The 16,970-nt window shown below is 56.0% G+C and overlaps 1 protein-coding gene across 1 annotated transcript in view; it reads left to right on the top strand.

Annotated features, from left to right (window-relative positions):
- The first annotated feature begins 291 nt into the window (after window positions 1–291).
- sde2 (SDE2 telomere maintenance homolog (S. pombe)) overlaps window positions 292–16,970 on the top strand; it is a 77,046-nt gene continuing 60,367 nt past the window's right edge. The window contains exon 1 of the mRNA XM_072500217.1: window positions 292–450. Within this exon, the coding sequence (XP_072356318.1) occupies window positions 343–450 (108 nt within the window). The 5' untranslated portion in view covers window positions 292–342. The remainder of the gene's footprint in view (window positions 451–16,970) is intronic.

Genomic DNA, 16,970 nt, shown 5'->3' with positions numbered 1-16,970 from the left:
GGAAGGAGGGAGGGTTTATAAATGCCACAAGTGCAGCCAGGTTGTTGCTCCCGCCCAGCAGCGCGGAATCGGCTCTCTTCCCGCGCCACTGACCTCACTCAGACCCCTCCCCCCACGTGACCGGAAGCGCTGGCGCTCCGAATGGACCCGTCACATGACCGGACATTCGGACGCTCCGAACGGCTCCGTCACGTGACCGGAAACAGGGCGCTCCGAGCAGCTTTGTCACGTGGCGGCGCGGCCCATGCGTCAGCGCGCCGGATGTGCTTTGAGACGTCAGCACGTAGTTGACTGGGCGCTGCGTGCCTCCTGCGCAGGCGTACTCCCTCTCCCCTCGCCTCCATGGAGATCTGGCTCCGCAGCTGCCTCCCCGCCTCCCGGCTTTCGCCCCTGACGCTGCCGCCCGGCTCCACCGGCCTGCAGCTGAAGCAGTGCCTCTGCCAGCAGGAGGTGAGCAAGCTCCCCGACTGCCACTCTGGGGTGGGGGGGCACCGACTGCCATTCTGGGGAGGGTGGGGGGGCACCGACTGCCATTCTGGGGAGGGTGGGGGGGCAACGACTGCCACTCTGGGGAGGGTGGGGGGCAACGACTGCCACTCTGGGGAGGGTGGGGGGCACCGACTGTCACTCTGGGGAGGGTGGGGGGGCACCGACTGCCATTCTGGGGAGGGTGGGGGGGCAACGACTGCCATTCTGGGGAGGGTGGGGGGGCAACGACTGCCACTCTGGGGAGGGTGGGGGGGCACCGACTGCCACTCGGGTGGGTGGAGGGCACTGACTGCCACTCTCGGGAGGGTGGGGGGGCACCGACTGTCACTCTGGGGTGGGTGGGGGGCACCGACTGTCACTCTGGGGTGGGTGGGGGGCACCGACTGCCATTCTGGGGAGGGTGGGGGGGCACCGACTGCCATTCTGGGGAGGGTGGGGAGGCACCGACTGCCACTCTGGGGTGGTGGGGGGGCACCGACTGCCACTCTGGGGTGATGGGGGAGCACCGACTGCCACTCTGGGGAGGGTGGGGGGGCACCGACTGCCACTCTGGGGTGGTGGGGGGGCACCGACTGCCACTCTGGGGTGGGTGGGTGGGGGGCACCGACTGCCACTCTGGGGTGGGTGGGTGGGGGGCACCGACTGCCACTCTGGGGTAGGTGGGTGGGGGGCACCGACTGCCACTCTGGGGTGGGTGGGTGGGGGGCACCGACTGCCACTCTGGGGTGGGTGGGTGGTGGCACCCACTGCCACTCTGGGGTGGGTGGGGGCACCGACTGCCACTCTGGGGTGGGTGGGTGGGGTGCACTGACTGCCACTCTGGAGTGGGGGGGCACTGACTGCCACTCTGGGGTGGGTGGGTGGGGAGCACCGACTGCCACTCGGGTGGGTGGGGGGCACCGACTGCCACTCTGGAGTGGGGGGGCACTGACTGCCACTCTGGGGTGGGTGGGTGGGGAGCACCGACTGCCACTCGGGTGGGTGGGGAGCACCGACTGCCACTCGGGTGGGTGGGGGGCACCGACTGCCACTCGGGTGGGTGGGGGGCACCGACTGCCACTCTGGGGAGGGTGGGGAGCACCGACTGCCACTCGGGTGGGTGGGCACCGACTGCCACTCTGGGGTGGGTGGGTGGGGGGCACCGACTGCCACTCTGGAGTGGGGGGGCACTGACTGCCACTCTGGGGTGGGTGGGTGGGGAGCACCGACTGCCACTCTTGGGTGGGTGGGGGGCACCGACTGCCATTCTGGGGTGGGTGGGGGGCACCGACTGCCATTCTGAGGAGGGTGGGGGGGCACCGACTGCTGCTCTGGGGAGGGTGGGGGGGCACCGACTGCCACTCTGGGGTGGTGGGGGGGCACCGACTGCCACTCTGGGGTGGTGGGGGGGCACCGACTGCCACTCTGGGGTGGTGGGGGGGCACCGACTGCCACTCTGGGGTGGTGGGGGGGCACCGACTGCCACTCTGGGGTGGTGGGGGGGCACCGACTGCCACTCTGGGGTGGTGGGGGGGCACCGACTGCCATTCTGGGATGGGTGCGGGGCACCGACTGCCACTCTGGGGTGGGTGGGGGGCACCGACTGCCACTCTGGAGTGGGTGGGGGGCACCGACTGCCACTCTGGGGTGGGTGGGTGGGGGGCACCGACTGCCACTCTGGGGTGGGTGGGGCACCGACTGCCACTCTGGGGTGGGTGGGGGGCACCGACTGCCACTCTGGGGTGGGTGGGCACCGACTGCCACTCTGGGGTGGGTGGGGGGGCACCGACTGCCACTCTGGGGTGGGTGGGTGGCACCGACTGCCACTCGTGGGTGGGTGGGTGGGGGCACCGACTGCCACTCTGGGGTGGGTGGGTGGGGGGCACCGACTGCCACTCGTGGGTGGGTGGGTGGGGGCACCGACTGCCACTCTGGGGTGTGTGGGTGAGGGGCACTGACTGCCACTCTGGGGTGGGTAGGTGGGGGGCACTGACTCCCACTCTGGGGAGGTTGGGGGCACCGACTCCCACTCTGGGGTGGGGGGGGCACTGACTGCCACTCTGGGGTAGGTGGGTGGGGAGCACCGACTGACACTCTTGGGTGGGTGGGGGGCACCGACTGCCACTCTTGGGTGGGTGGGTGGGGGGCACTGACTGCCACTCTGGGGAGGTTGGGGGCACCGACTCCCACTCTGGGTTGGGGGGGGCACTTACTGCCACTCTGGGGTGGGTGGGTGGGGAGCACCGACTGACACTCTTGGGTGGGTGGGGGGCACCGACTGCCACTCTTGGGTGGGTGGGGGGCACCGACTGCCACTCTGGGGAGGGTGGGTGGGGGGGCACCGACTGCCACTCTGGGGTGGGTGGGTGGGGGGCACCGACTGCCACTCTGGGGTGGGTGGGTGGGGGCACCGACTGCCACTCTGGGGTGGGTGGGTGGGAGCACCGACTGCCACTCTGGGGTGGGTGGGTGGGGGGCACTGACTGCCACTCTGAGGAGGTTGGGGGCACCGACTCCCACTCTGGGGTGGGGGGGGCACCGACTGCCACTCTGGGGTGGGTGGGTGAGGAGCACCGACTGCCACTCTTGGGTGGGTGGGGGGCACCGACTGCCACTCGGGTGGGTGGGGGGCGCCGACTGCCACTCTGGGGTGGGTGGGGGGCACCGACTGCCACTCTGAGGTGGGTGGGGAGCACCGACTGCCACTTGGGTGGGTGGAGGGCACCGACTGCCACTCGGGTGCGTGGAGGGCACCGACTGCCACTCGGGTGCGTGGAGGGCACCGACTGCCACTCGGGTGCGTGGAGGGCACCGACTGCCACTCGGGTGCGTGGAGGGCACCGACTGCCACTCGGGTGCGTGGAGGGCACCGACTGCCACTCGGGTGGGTGGGGGGCACCGACTGCCACTCGGGTGCGTGGAGGGCACCGACTGCCACTCGGGTGTGTGGAGGGCACCGACTGCCACTCGGGTGGGTGGAGGGCACTGACTGCCACTCTGGGAGGGTGGAGGGGCACCGACTGCCACTCGGGTGGGTGGAGGGCACTGACTGCCACTCGGGTGGGTGGAGGGCACTGACTGCCACTCTGGGAGGGTGGAGGGGCACCGACTGCCACTCTAGGGAGGGTGGGGGGGCATCGACTGTCACTCTGGGGAGGGTCGGGGGCACCAACTGCCATTCTGGGGTGGGTGGGGGGCACCGACTGCCATTCTGGGGTGGGTGGGGGGCACCGACTGCCATTCTGGGGAGGGTGGGGAGGCACCGACTGCCACTCTGGGGAGGGTGGGGGGGCACCGACTGCCACTCTGGGGTGGTGGGGGGGCACCGACTGCCACTCTGGGGTGGTGGGGGAGCACCGACTGCCACTCTGGGGAGGGTGGGGGGGCACCGACTGCCACTCTGGGGTGGTGGGGGGGCACCGACTGCCATTCTGGGATGGGTGGGTGGCACCGACCGCCACTCTGGGGTGGGTGGGTGGGGGGCACCGACTGCCACTCTGGGGTGGGTGGGTGGGGGGCACCGACTGCCACTCTGGGGTAGGTGGGTGGGGGGCACCGACTGCCACTCTGGGGTGGGTGGGTGGGGTGCACCGACTGCCACTCTGGGGTGGGTGGGTGGGGGCACCGACTGCCACTCTGGGGTGGGTGGGGGCACCGACTGCCACTCTGGGGTGGGTGGGTGGGGGGCACTGACTGCCACTCTGGGGAGGTTGGGGGCACCGACTGCCACTCTGGAGTGGGGGGGCACTGACTGCCACTCTGGGGTGGGTGGGTGGGGAGCACCGACTGCCACTCTTGGGTGGGTGGGGGGCACCGACTGCCACTCTTGGGTGGGTGCGGGGCACCAACTGCCACTCTGGGGAGGGTGGGGGGCTCCGACTGCCACTCGGGTGGGTGGGGGGCACCGACTGCCACTCGGGTGGGTGGGGGGCACCGACTGCCACTCTGGGGTGGGTGGGGAGCACCGACTGCCACTCGGGTGGGTGGGCACCGACTGCCACTCGGGTGGTTGGAGGGCACTGACTGCCACTCGGGTGGGTGGAGGGCACTGACTGCCACTCTGGGAGGGTGGAGGGGCACCGACTGCCACTCTAGGGAGGGTGGGGGGGGCACCGACTGTCACTCTGGGGAGGGTCGGGGGCACCGACTGCCACTCTGGGGAGGGTGGGGGGGGGCACCGACTGCCACTCTGGGGAGGGTACCGACTGCCACTCTGGGGAGGGTACCGACTGCCACTCTGGGGAGGGTACCGACTGCCACTCTGGGGAGGGCACCGACTGCCACTCTGGGGAGGGTACTGACTGCCACTCTGGGGAGGGTACCGACTGCCACTCTGGGGAGGGTGGGGGGGCACTGACTGTCACTCTAGGGTGGGTGGGGGGGCACCGACTGCCGCTCTGGGGGTGGGATGGGGATGCGGGGAATTGGGGAATAAAAATTGGGTCCTCCTAAAGTTATTAGTAAAAAATCCCATCTGGTCTAAATTTAAAAGAAAAAAAAATTTCATCTGCAATATTGTGTACAGTATTGGTCTCCTTATTTAAGGAAAGATGTAAATCCTTTGGAAGCAGTTCAGAGAAGGTTTACTAGACTTGTTTTTTTAAATTTAAGCTACCACATCTTTTTTTTCCAATTAAGGAGCAATTTAGTGTGGGGTCACTATCTGTGGAGTTTGCACATTCTCCCTGTGTCTGCGTGTGTCTCAGCCCCACAACCCAAAGATGTGCAGGTTAGGTGGCTTGGCCACGCTAAATTTCCCCGTAATTGGTGAAAACTCTTGTAATCAGTGCCCCTATTAATAAAGGCTAAGATACTAGAGGCTTTATTGACTTCTTTCTCAACACACACTGCCATCTTCAATGACTTACGTACCCATGTCCTTCTGATCCTGCAGCTCCTTTAGAGTTTCTCCCTTTATTTTATGTTGTCTCTCCATATTCATCCTGCTGAAATTGAATCACCTCCGCATTGAACTTCATCTGCCACTTGTCTGCCCAATCTACCAACATGTCTATGTCCATTTGAAGTTCAAGGCTATCCTCATCACAGCTGACAAACTTTCCAATCTTCACATCATCTGCAAATTTTGAAACCATGCCATGCACACCACACTCTTGGTCATGAATATGTATTAGGAAGAACAAGTGTCCCCGTGTCTGTGTGGTCTCACCCCCACAATTCAAAGATATTTAGGGTAGGTGGATTGGCCATGCTAAATTGGCCCTTTATTCGGGGAAAAATGAATTGGGTACTTTAAATTTATTTAAATAAAAGGAAGCACAAGGGTCCCAACATTGACTCCTGGGGAACTCCTCTGAAAACTGACCATTTAGTTTGGGCAGCACAGTGGATAGCATTGTGGCTTCACAGCGCCAGGGTCCCAGGTTCGATTCCCTGCTGGGTCTGTGCGGAGTCTGCATGTTCTCCCCATGGAGCCTCCGAGTGCTCCGGTTTCCTCCCACAGTCGAAAGACGTGCAGGTTGGGTGGTTTGGCCACGCTAAATTGCCCTTCGTATCCAAAACATTTAGGAAGGGTTATTGGGTTATGGGGATAGGATGGAAGTGAGGGTTTAAGTGGGTCGGTGCAGACTCGATGGGACGAATGGCCTCCTTCTGCACTCTTATGTTCTATGTAATTTATCACTACTTTCTGTTTTCTGTCACTCGGCCAATTTCTTATCCAAGAGCTTATTTTCTTTTTTATTCCAAGAACTGGAATTTTATTCACAAGTCTGTTGTGTGGCACTCTATCAATCGCCTTTTGAAAATCCACATACACCATATCAACAGCACTGCCCTTATCAATCTTCACTGTTAACTCCAGCAAGTCAGTCTATAAACACAATTTTCCTTTAATGTAACCCACTCCATGCTTACTTTCCTTATGAAAAAACAACTGATTGGTTACTCTAAATTTATTATAGAAATAGTAAAACTTCTTTACTCTTTCACTCTAATCACTTTGTAGAAAATGCTAGCACACTTTGTTTGTCTTCCTAATTGCTTGCTATATCTGCATGTCACCCCACTGTGACTCATGTACAAGGATACCCAAGTCCGCCTGAATGCACACATTTCCCAGTTTTTTTAAAATTTAGACCACCCAATTATTTTTTTTCCCAATTAAGGGGCAATTTAGCATGGCCAATCCACCTAACCTGCACATTTTTGGGTTGTTGGGGGGTGGGGGGGGGGGGGGGGGGGGGGGGTGGCAGGGTAACACACATAGACACTGGGAGAATATGCAAACTCAATACGGACAGTGACCTGGGGCCGCGATCGAACCCGGGTTCTCAGCTCTGTAGGCAGCATTGTTAAGCACTGCGCCACCGTGCCGCCCATTTCCCAGTTTCTTACTACTCAAAAATACTCTGCTTGTTTTCCTTATCAAAGTAAATAACTTCACCCCTCCCTTTATTTTATATTGTCTCTCCATATTCATCCTGCTGAAATTGAATCACCTCTGCATTGAACTTCATCTGCCACTTGTCTGCCCAATCTACCAACATGTCTATGTCCATTTGAAGTCCCATCTGCCATGTTCTTACTCACTTGTCCAACCCAGCTATATCCTTCTGAAGGCTCTTTGCATCCTCCTCACCACCTAACTTTGTATCATCAGCAAACTTGGATATGTTAAATACAGTCCCCCCATCTAAGTTATTAATATAGTTTGTAAATATTGGGGTCGGCACGTGGCACAGTGGTTAGCACTGCTGCCTCACGGTGCTGAGGACCCGGGTTCGATCCCGGCCTGGGTCACTGTCCGTGTGGAGTTTGCACATTCTCCCCGAGTCTGCGTGGGACTCACCCCCAAAACCCAAAGATGTGCAGGGTAGGTGGATTGGTCTCACTACTTTGCCCCTTAATTGGGGGAAAAAGATTTGGGTACTCTAAATTTATTTTTAAAAAGTAAATATTTGGGGCCCAAAAATTGGTCAATTACATCCTGCCAACCTGAAAATGTCCCATTTATTCCACTATGTATTACATCTGTCCTTGAACCAATCCTCAATCAATTATTAATATATTAAGTGCCCCCAATCTCATGAGTCCTAATTTGTGTAATAACCTTTGCCGTTCTATCTCTCTCCTCATTTAAGATAAACCTTCGACCTCGCTAGAGAAGGGGGGTCACAGACTCCGTGTTTAGGATTGAGATTAGGCAAAATTTATTTAAAAAAAAAAAAATCTTTTTATTGGCATTTCTATTGTATATATACACATCACATTTTTCTCACCCGCGCTAATTTCCTTTTTTATACAGAGAGGTTTATTTTGTCCTTCGTTTAACTGACCCTATGTGCATTTCATTGGCCTCTGGATCGGTCTATGGTTTCCCCCCCCCCCTTTCCCCGTTGTGTGTGTGTGCCTAAATGGAGCTCACCCTGTTCAGTGCTTCGCTCCAGAGTCCCCATCCACCTCTGTCCCCAGTTTGTCCTCCCATTTTTGTCTGGTCTCGTCCAGTGGAGTCCGGGCTCTGTCCAGTAGCTGTCCGTATATTTTCCCACATAGCTCCCTTCTCGTTCCTCCCTCCTAGGTTGCTGCTGCTGCTGACCGACCTTCCTCTAACGCTCCGCGAGATAGTCTAGGAACGGTTGCCACCACCTGTAGAACCCCTGCGCAGACCCTCTCAAGGCAAACTTAACCCTCTCCAGCTTTATGAACCCAGCCATGTCATTTATCCAGGCCACCACGCTGGGGGGGCTTCGCCTCCTTCCACATTAGAACATTGAACATAGAACAATACAGCGCAGTACAGGCCCTTTGGCCCACGATGTTGCACCGAAACAAAAGCCATCTAACCTACACTATACCATTATCATCCATATGTTTATCCAATAAACTTTTAAATGCCCTCAATGTTGGCGAGTTCACTACTGTAGCAGGTAGGGCATTCCACGGCCTCACTACTCTTTGCATAGAACATAGAACAATACAATTAGCAAGATCCTTCGCCGGGCTACTAGGGACGCAAAGGCCAGAATTCTGGCCTCTTTCGCCTCCTGCACTCCTGGCTCGTCCACTGCTCCAAATATTGCTAGCCCCCAGCTTGGCTTGACCCGGACTTTCACCACCTGAGATATTGCTCCCGCCACTCCTCTCCAGAACCCCTCCAGTGCCGGGCATGATCAAAACATATGGACATGGTTCGCCGGGTTCCCTGAGCACCTTCCACATCTGTCCTCCACCCCAAAAAACCTACTCAACCTCGCCCCCGTCAAGTGCGCTCTGTGAACTGTATCAGGCTGAGCCTGGCACACGAGGAGGAGGAATTAACCCTACCTAGGGCATCAGCCCACAGACCTTCCTCAATCTCCTCCCCAGCTCCTCCTCCCATTTACCCTTCAGCTCCTCTACCAGCGCTTCCCCCTCTACTTTCATCTCCTGGTGTATTGCCGACACCTTGCCCTCCCCGACCCATACACCCGAGATCACCCTGTCTTGAATTTCTTGTGCCGGGCGCAACGGGAATTCCCTCACCTGTCGCCTCACAAACGCCCTCACCTGCATATATCTAAAGGCATTTCCCGGGGGTATCTCGAACTTCTCCTCCAGTGCCCCTAGGCTCGCAAACGTCCCGTCAATGAACAGGTTCCCCCATTCTTCTAATCCCCGCCCGATGCCAGCTCTGGAACCCCCCGTCCATCTTCCCCGGGACAAACCGGTGGTTACTCCTGATCGGGGACCACACCGAGGCTCCCATCGCACCCCTGTGCCGTCTCCACTGGCCCCAGATCCTTAGCGTTGCCGCCACCACCGGGCTCGTGGTGTACCTTGTCGGGGAGAGCGGCAGCGGTGCGGTCACCAACGCCCCCAGGCTCGTTCCTTTACAGGACGCCATCTCCATCCTCTTCCATGCCGCCCCCTCTCCCTCCATCACCCACTTGCGGATCATCGCCACATTTGCTGCCCAGTAGTAGCTCCCTAGGTTTGGCAGCGCCAACCCTCCTCGGTCCCTACTGCGTTCCAGGAACCCTCTCCTTACCCTCGGGGTCCTATTCGCCCACACAAACCCCATTATACTCCTACCTACTCTCTTGAAAAAGGCCTTGGTGATCACGATGGGAAGGCACTGAAACACAAACAGAAACCTCGGAAGAACCACCATTTTGACCGACTGCACTCTACCCGCTAGCGAGAGAGGTAACATGTCCCATCTTTTGAAGTCCTCCTCCATTTGCTCCACCAACCTCGTCAGATTCAGTTAATGTAGGGCCCCCCAACCTCTGGCTATCTGGATCCAAAGGCTCCCCGCCGCCCTCCTCAACGGTAGGTCCCCTATCCCTCTTTCTTGGTCCCCTGCCTGTAATACAAAGAGCTCACTCTTCCCTACATTGAGCTTATAGCCCGAAAACTCCCCAAACTCCCTTAGAGTCTGCATGACCGCCACCATCCCCTCCATTGGGTCCGCCACGTACAGCAACAGGTCATCCGCATAAAGCGACACCCGATGCTCTTCTCCCCCTCGGAGCACACCCCTCCATTTATTAGACTCCCTCAATGACGTGGCCAAGGGTTCGATCGCCAATGCAAACAACAGGGGGGACAGGGGGCACCCCTGCCTCGTCCCTCAGTACAGCCGAAAGTACTCCGACCTCCGCCGGTTCGTCACTACACTCGCCACCGGGGCTCTGTAAAGGAGCTTAACCCAACTGATAAACCCTCCCCTGAACCCAAACCTACGCAGCACCTCCCAGAGGTACTCCCACTCTACTCGGTCAAAGGCCTTCTCCGCGTCCATAGCTGCCACTATCTCCGCCTCTCCCTCCTCCGATGGCATCATTATCACGTTTAAGAGCCGCCGCACATTAGTGTTTAATTGCCTGCCCTTTACGAATCCCGTCTGGTCCTCGTGGATCACCCCCGGGACACAGTCCTCGATCCTCGTGGCCAGCACTTTTGCCAGCAACTTAGCATCCACATTGAGGAGCGAGATCGGCCTGTACGATCCACATTGCAGTGGGACCTTGTCCCGCTTTAGGATCAAAGAAATTGTCACTTCAAACATTGTCGGGGGCAGGGTCCCCTCCTCTCTTGCCTCATTAAAGGTCCTCACTAGTAGCGGGGCCAACAGGTCTACGTACCTCCTGTAGAACTCCACTGGGAACCCGTCCGGTCCCGGGGCCTTCCCCACCTGCATACTCCCCAAACCCTTGCTCAGCTCCTCCAACCCAATTGGTGCCCCCAAACCAGCCACCTCTTGCTCCTCCACCCTCGGGAATCTCAGTTGGTCGAGGAATCGTCTCATCCCCTCTTCCCCTGCTGGGGGATGGGATCTGTACAGCACTTCATAGAAGGCCTTAAATACCTTGTTTATTTTCGTCGCACTCCGAACCGTGGCTCCCCTTCCATCTTTGACTCCCCCTATTTCCCTCGCTGCCATCCTTTTACGGAGCTGGTGTGCCAGCATCCGACTAGCCTTTTCCCCATGCTCGTATGTCGCCCCCTGCGCCTTCCTCCACTGTGCCTCCGCCTTCACTGTGGTCAACAGGTCAAACTCCATCTGGAGCCGTCGTCTTTCCCCAAGTAATCTCTCCTCCGGGGCCTCTGCGTATCTCCTGTCCACTCTCAATCTCCCCCACTAACCTCTCCCTTTCCATGCCCTCTGTCTTCTCCCTATGAGCCCTAATGGAGATTAACTCTCCCCTGATCACCGCCTTCAACGCCTCCCATACCACCCCCACCCGCACCTCCCCGTTGTCGTTGGCCTCCAAGTACCTTTCGATGCACCCCCTCACCTTCCCACACACCACCTCATCTGCCAGCAGCCCCACATCCAGCCGCCACAGCGGGCGTTGGTCCCTCTCTTCTCCCAGCTCCAGTTCCACCCAGTGCGGGGCGTGATCCAAAACGGCTATGGCCGAAAACTCTGTCCCCTCCACCCTCGGGATGAGCGCCCTGCCCAGAACAAAAAAAATTATCCGGGAGTAGGCTTTGTGCACATGGGAGAAAAAAGAAAATTCCCTGGCCTGAGGCCTTGCAAACCGCCATGGGTCCACTCTCCCCATCTGATCCATAAACCCCCTAGGCACCTTGGCCGCTGCCGGCCTCTTTCCAGTCCTTGATTTGGAGTGGTCTAGTGCTGGATCCGACACTGTATTGAAGTCGCCTCCCATTATCAGGCCTCCTATCTCCAGGTCTGGAATGCGCCCCAACATGCACTTCATGAATCCAGCATCATCCCAGTTCGGGGCCTATACATTTACCAACACCACCCACGTCCCTTGCAACCTACCGCTCACCATCACATATCGCCCTCCATTATCCACTACGATAGTCTTGGCCTCAAATGACACCCGCTTCCCCACCAATATTGCCACCTCTCTATTCTTCGCGTCCAGTCCCGAGTGGACCCCCCCCCCCCCCCCCCGGCCGACTAGCCATCTCCCTTTCTAGGCCAGTCCCGTGTCCGCGCCTCTCTCACCCTCAGGGACCCCTGCCTCGACCACCTCTTCTGTGTCCCATTCCCTTTCGGCCAGTGCAGCAGCAACCTTTCTCTCTCTCCCCCCCCCCCCCCCCCCCCCCCCCCGACCCCGGCTTCCCCCGCCGTCCCATTGACCTACCTCCCCGTGTGGGAGTGTCCCTATCAGTTTGCGTTCCTTCGTTCCCCTTCCCGCCCTTTCCAAAGCCTGCCCCGCCCCCTCTGGCGCAGCTCCTGTCGCGGCCTTGTCTCTCTCCCAGCCCATGTAACATTTTCTGCGCGTAATTGTCCCCCTATATACAAAAACCATCAGACATCAAACCTCAAACATCCCCCCCACCCTCACAAACCCTCAGTTAGAGTCCAACCTTTTGGTTTGTATGAAGGTCCACGCCTCTTCAGGCATTTCAAAATAATAGTGTTGGTCCTTGTATGTGACCCACAGTCGCGCTGGCTGCAGCATTCCGAATTTCACTCCTTTCCGGTGCAACACCGCTTTGGCCCGGTTGAAACCCGCTCTCCGCTTTGCAACCTCCGTACTCCAGTCCGGGTAAATTCGGATCTCTACATTGTCCCACTTGTTGCTCCGCTCCTTCTTGGCCCATATCAGGACCCTCTGTCCGTGAACCGGTGAAATCTCACCACCATCGCTCTTGTCGGCTCATTTGCCTTGGGCCTCCTCGCCAGCACCCGGTGTGCCCCGTCCAACTCCAGCGGCCTCGAAGGGGCCTCCGCCCATCAGCGCCCCGATCATCGTGCTCACGTATGCCCCGGCATCGGCCCCCTCCACTCCTTCAGGGAGACCCAGGATCCGCAGATTCTTTCTCCTCGACCTGTTCTCCAGGTCTTCGAGTCTTCCCGCCCACCTCTTGTGTAGCGCCTCGTGCTGCTCCACTCTCACCGCCAGGCCCAAGAGCTCGTCCTCATTCTCGCTGACTCTTTTCTGCACCTCCTGGATCTTTACCTCGAGGGCCTTCTGGGTCATCCCTAGTCCTTCAATTGCCGACAGCATAGGCGCCAGCATCTCCTTGCGCAGCTCCTCGAAGCAGCGCTTGATGAACTCCTGCAGCTCCGGCCCGCACTCCGCTTTGTCCCCGGCCGCCGCCATTTTGTTTTTTTTCCCTCGCTTCTCCCGCTGCTCCAATGCCGCTTTTCTGGCCGTTTCACTTCTGGTCCGGTCCATAAAAGTTGGAGGGGGACCTCTCTCTTCCCTTCCCCACGGGTTGTCTTTGAAAAAAATTCCGTTGGGGCTCCTCTAACGAGCCCGAACGTCTGTAATAGCGGGAGCTGCCGAATCGTGCGGCTTAGCTCCGCATAGCCGCAACCGGAAGTCCAGGAAGTGTTTTATTTGGAGGTGTCACATTTCCTATCCTTTTGCTAGTCTCCCATTCCTCGTCAGTTCGTCTAGTGTCGCCAGTCTGTGCCCTACGTAGAAGTCCCCGACCGTCAATGTGCCCCCGTCCCGCCTCCATCTTTTGAAGGTGGTATCCAGCATGGCTGGGGGGAAGAAGACCATAAGACATAGGAGTGGAAGTAAGGCCATTCGGCCCATCGAGTCCACTCCGCCATTCAATCATGGCTGATTTCAACTCCATTTACCCGCTCTCTCTCCATAGCCCTTAATTCCTCGAGAAATCAAGAATTTATCAACTTCTGTCTTAAAGACACTCAACGTCCCGGCCTCCACCGCCCTCTGTGGCAATGAATTCCACAGACCCACCACTCTCTGGCTGAAGAAATTTCTCCTCATCTCTGTTCTAAAGTGACTCCCTTTTATTCTAAGGCTGTGCCCCCGGGTCCTAGTCTCCCCTGCTAATGGAAACAACTTCCCTACATCCACCCTATCTAAGCCATTCATTATCTTGTAAGTTTCTATTAGATCTCCCCTCAACCTCCTAAACTCCAAAGAATATAATCCCAGGATCCTCAGACGTTCATCGTATGTTAGGCCTACCATTACTGGGATCATCCGTGTGAATCTTCGCTTGACCCGCTCCAGTGCCAGTATGTCCTTCCTGAGGTGTGGGGCCCAAAATTGCTCACAGTATTCTAAATGGGGCCTAACTAACGTTTTTGAAGCTTCAGAAGTATATCCCTGCTTTTATATTCCAAGCCTCTTGAGATAAATGACAACATTGCATTTGCTTTCTTAATTACGGACTCAACCTGCAAGTTTACCTTTAGAGAATCCTGGACTAGGACTCCCAAGTCCCTTTGCACTTCAGCATTATGAATTTTGTCACCGTTTAGAAAATAGTCCATGCCTCTATTCTTTTTTCCAAAGTGCAAGACCTCGCACTTGCCCACGTTGAATTTCATCAGCCATTTCTTGGACCACTCTCCTAAACTGTCTAACTCTTTCTGCAGCCTCCCCACCTCCTCAATACTACCTGCCCCTCCACCTATCTTTGTATCATCGGCAAACTTAGCCAGAATGCCCCCAGTCCCGTCATCTAGATCGTTAATATATAAAGAGAACAGCTGTGGCCCCAACACTGAACCCTGCGGGACACCACTCGTCACCGGTTGCCATTCCGAAAAAGAACCTTTTATCCCAACTCTCTGCCTTCTGCCTGACAGCCAATCGTCAATCCATGTTAGTACCTTGCCTCGAATACCATGGGCCCTTATTTTACTCAGCAGTCTCCCGTGAGGCACCTTATCAAAGGCCTTTTGGAAGTCAAGATAGATAACATCCATTGGCTCTCCTTGGTCTAACCTATTTGTTATCTCTTCAAAGAACTCTAACAGGTTTGTCAGGCACGACCTGCCCTTACTAAATCCATGCTGACTTGTCCTAATCTGACCCTGCACTTCCAAGAATTTAGAACTCTCATCCTTAACAATGGATTCTAGAATCTTGCCAACAACCGAGGTTAGGCTAATTGGCCTATAATTTTCCATCTTTTTCCTTGTTCCCTTCTTGAACAGGGGGGTTACAACAGCGATTTTCCAATCCTCTGGGTCTTTCCCGGACTCCAGTGACTTTTGAAAGATCATAACTAACGCCTCCACTATTTCTTCAGCTATCTCCTTTAGAACTCTAGGATGTAGTCCATCTGGGCCCGGAGATTTATCAAATTTTAGACCTCTTAGTTTCTCTAGCACTTTCTCCTTTGTGATGGCTACCATATTCAACTCTGCCCCCTGACTCTCCGGAATTGGTGGGATATTACTCATGTCTTCTACCGTGAAGACTGACGCAAAGTACTTATTTAGTTCCTCAGCTATTTCCTTGTCTCCCATCACAAAATTACCAGCGTCATTTTGGAGCGGCACAATGTCAACTTTTGCCTCCCGTTTGTTTTTAATGTATTTAAAGAAACTTTTCTTACCATTCCTAATGTTACTGGCTAGCCTACCTTCATATTTGATCCTCTCTTTCCTTATTTCTCTCTTTGTTATCCTCTGTTTGTTTTTGTAGCCTTCCCAATCTTCTGACTTCCCACTACTCTTTGCCACATTATAGGCTTTCTCTTTTGCTTTGATGCATTCCCTAACTTCCTTTGTCAGCCATGGCTGCCTAATCCCCCCTCTGATAACCTTTCTTTTCTTTGGGATGAACCTCTGCACTGTGTCCTCAATTACTCCCAGAAACTCCTGCCATTGCTGTTCTACTGTCTTTCCCACTAGGCTCTGCTCCCAGTCGATTTTCGTCAGTTCCTCCCTCATGCCCCTGTAGTTACCTTTATTTAACTGTAACACCTTTACATCTGATTCTACCTTCTTTCTTTCAAATTGGAGATTGAATTCTACCATATTATGATCACTGCCTCCTAAGTGCTCCCTTACTTTAAGATCTTTAATCAAGTCTGGCTCATTACATAACACTAAGTCCAGAATGGCCTGTTCCCTCGTGGGCTCCATCACAAGCTGTTCCAAAAAGCCCTCCTGTAAACATTCAATGAATTCCCTTTCCTTGGGTCCACTGGCAGCATTATTTACCCAGTCCACCTGCATATTGAAGTCTCCCATGATCACTGTGACCTTGCCTTTCTGACATGCACTTTCTATTTCGTGGTGCATTTTGTGCCCCCGGTCCTGACCACTGTTAGGAGGCCTGTGCATAACTCCTATTATGGTTTTTTTGCCTTTGTGGTTCCTCAACTCTACCCACACAGACTCCACATCATCTGACCCTATGTCATTTAGTGCTATTGATTTAATTTCATTCCTAATTAACAAGGCAACCCCGCCCCCTCTGCCCACCTCCCTGTCTTTTCGATAGGTTGTGAATCCCTGGATGTTTAAATGCCAGTCCTGAACCCCCTGCAACCATGTCTCTGTGATGCCTACCACATCATACCTGCCAGTCACAATCTGGGCCACAAGCTCATCTACCTTGTTCCGTACACTGCGCGCATTTAAATATAGCACCTTTAATTCTCTATTGACCGTCCCTTTTTGTTTTCTTAGTGTGGTGGACCTTGGTTTACTGAGCCTTTCCATACACTGTGTCATATTTTGTGGGATGGGGACTATCGTAACCTCTCCTGAGTTTTGTCTTTTCGTGCTTTTTTGTATTCCTAAGCAGCTACGCTTCCCGCTGATTACTTCACCTCTTGGTTCCCTGACTTTCCCTTCCCCCCCCAATCTTTAGTTTAAAGTCCTATTGACCACCCTATTTATTCTTTTCGCCAGAACACTGGTCCCAGCTCGGTTCAGGTGGAGACCATCCCAACGGTATAGGTCCCCCCTGTCCCAAAACTGATGCCAGTGTACCATGAAAAGGAACCCCTCTTTCCCACACCACTCTTTCAGCCACGTGTTAACTTCCCTTATTCTTGCCTCCCTATGCCAATTTGCACGTGGCTCGGGCAATAATCCGGAGATTATGACCCTTGAGGACCTGTTTTTTAAATTTGAATCCTCGCTCTTTATAATCTCTAAACAGGTCCTCTTTTCTAGACTTGCCTATGTTGTTGGTACCGACATGGACCACAACAACTGGATCCTCCCCCTCCCTCTCCAGTATCCTTTCAAGCCGGTCAGAGATGTCCCGCACCCTAGCACCGGGCAGGCAACATACCATGCGGGACTCTTTATCCTGCTCACAAAGGATACTATCTATCTCCCT

Source organism: Scyliorhinus torazame, chromosome 4 (genome assembly GCF_047496885.1).
Source record: "Scyliorhinus torazame isolate Kashiwa2021f chromosome 4, sScyTor2.1, whole genome shotgun sequence".
Taxonomy (NCBI): Eukaryota; Metazoa; Chordata; class Chondrichthyes; order Carcharhiniformes; family Scyliorhinidae; genus Scyliorhinus; species Scyliorhinus torazame.
Note: the sequence above shows the minus strand (reverse complement) of the source record. Positions and strands in the feature narration are given on the sequence as shown.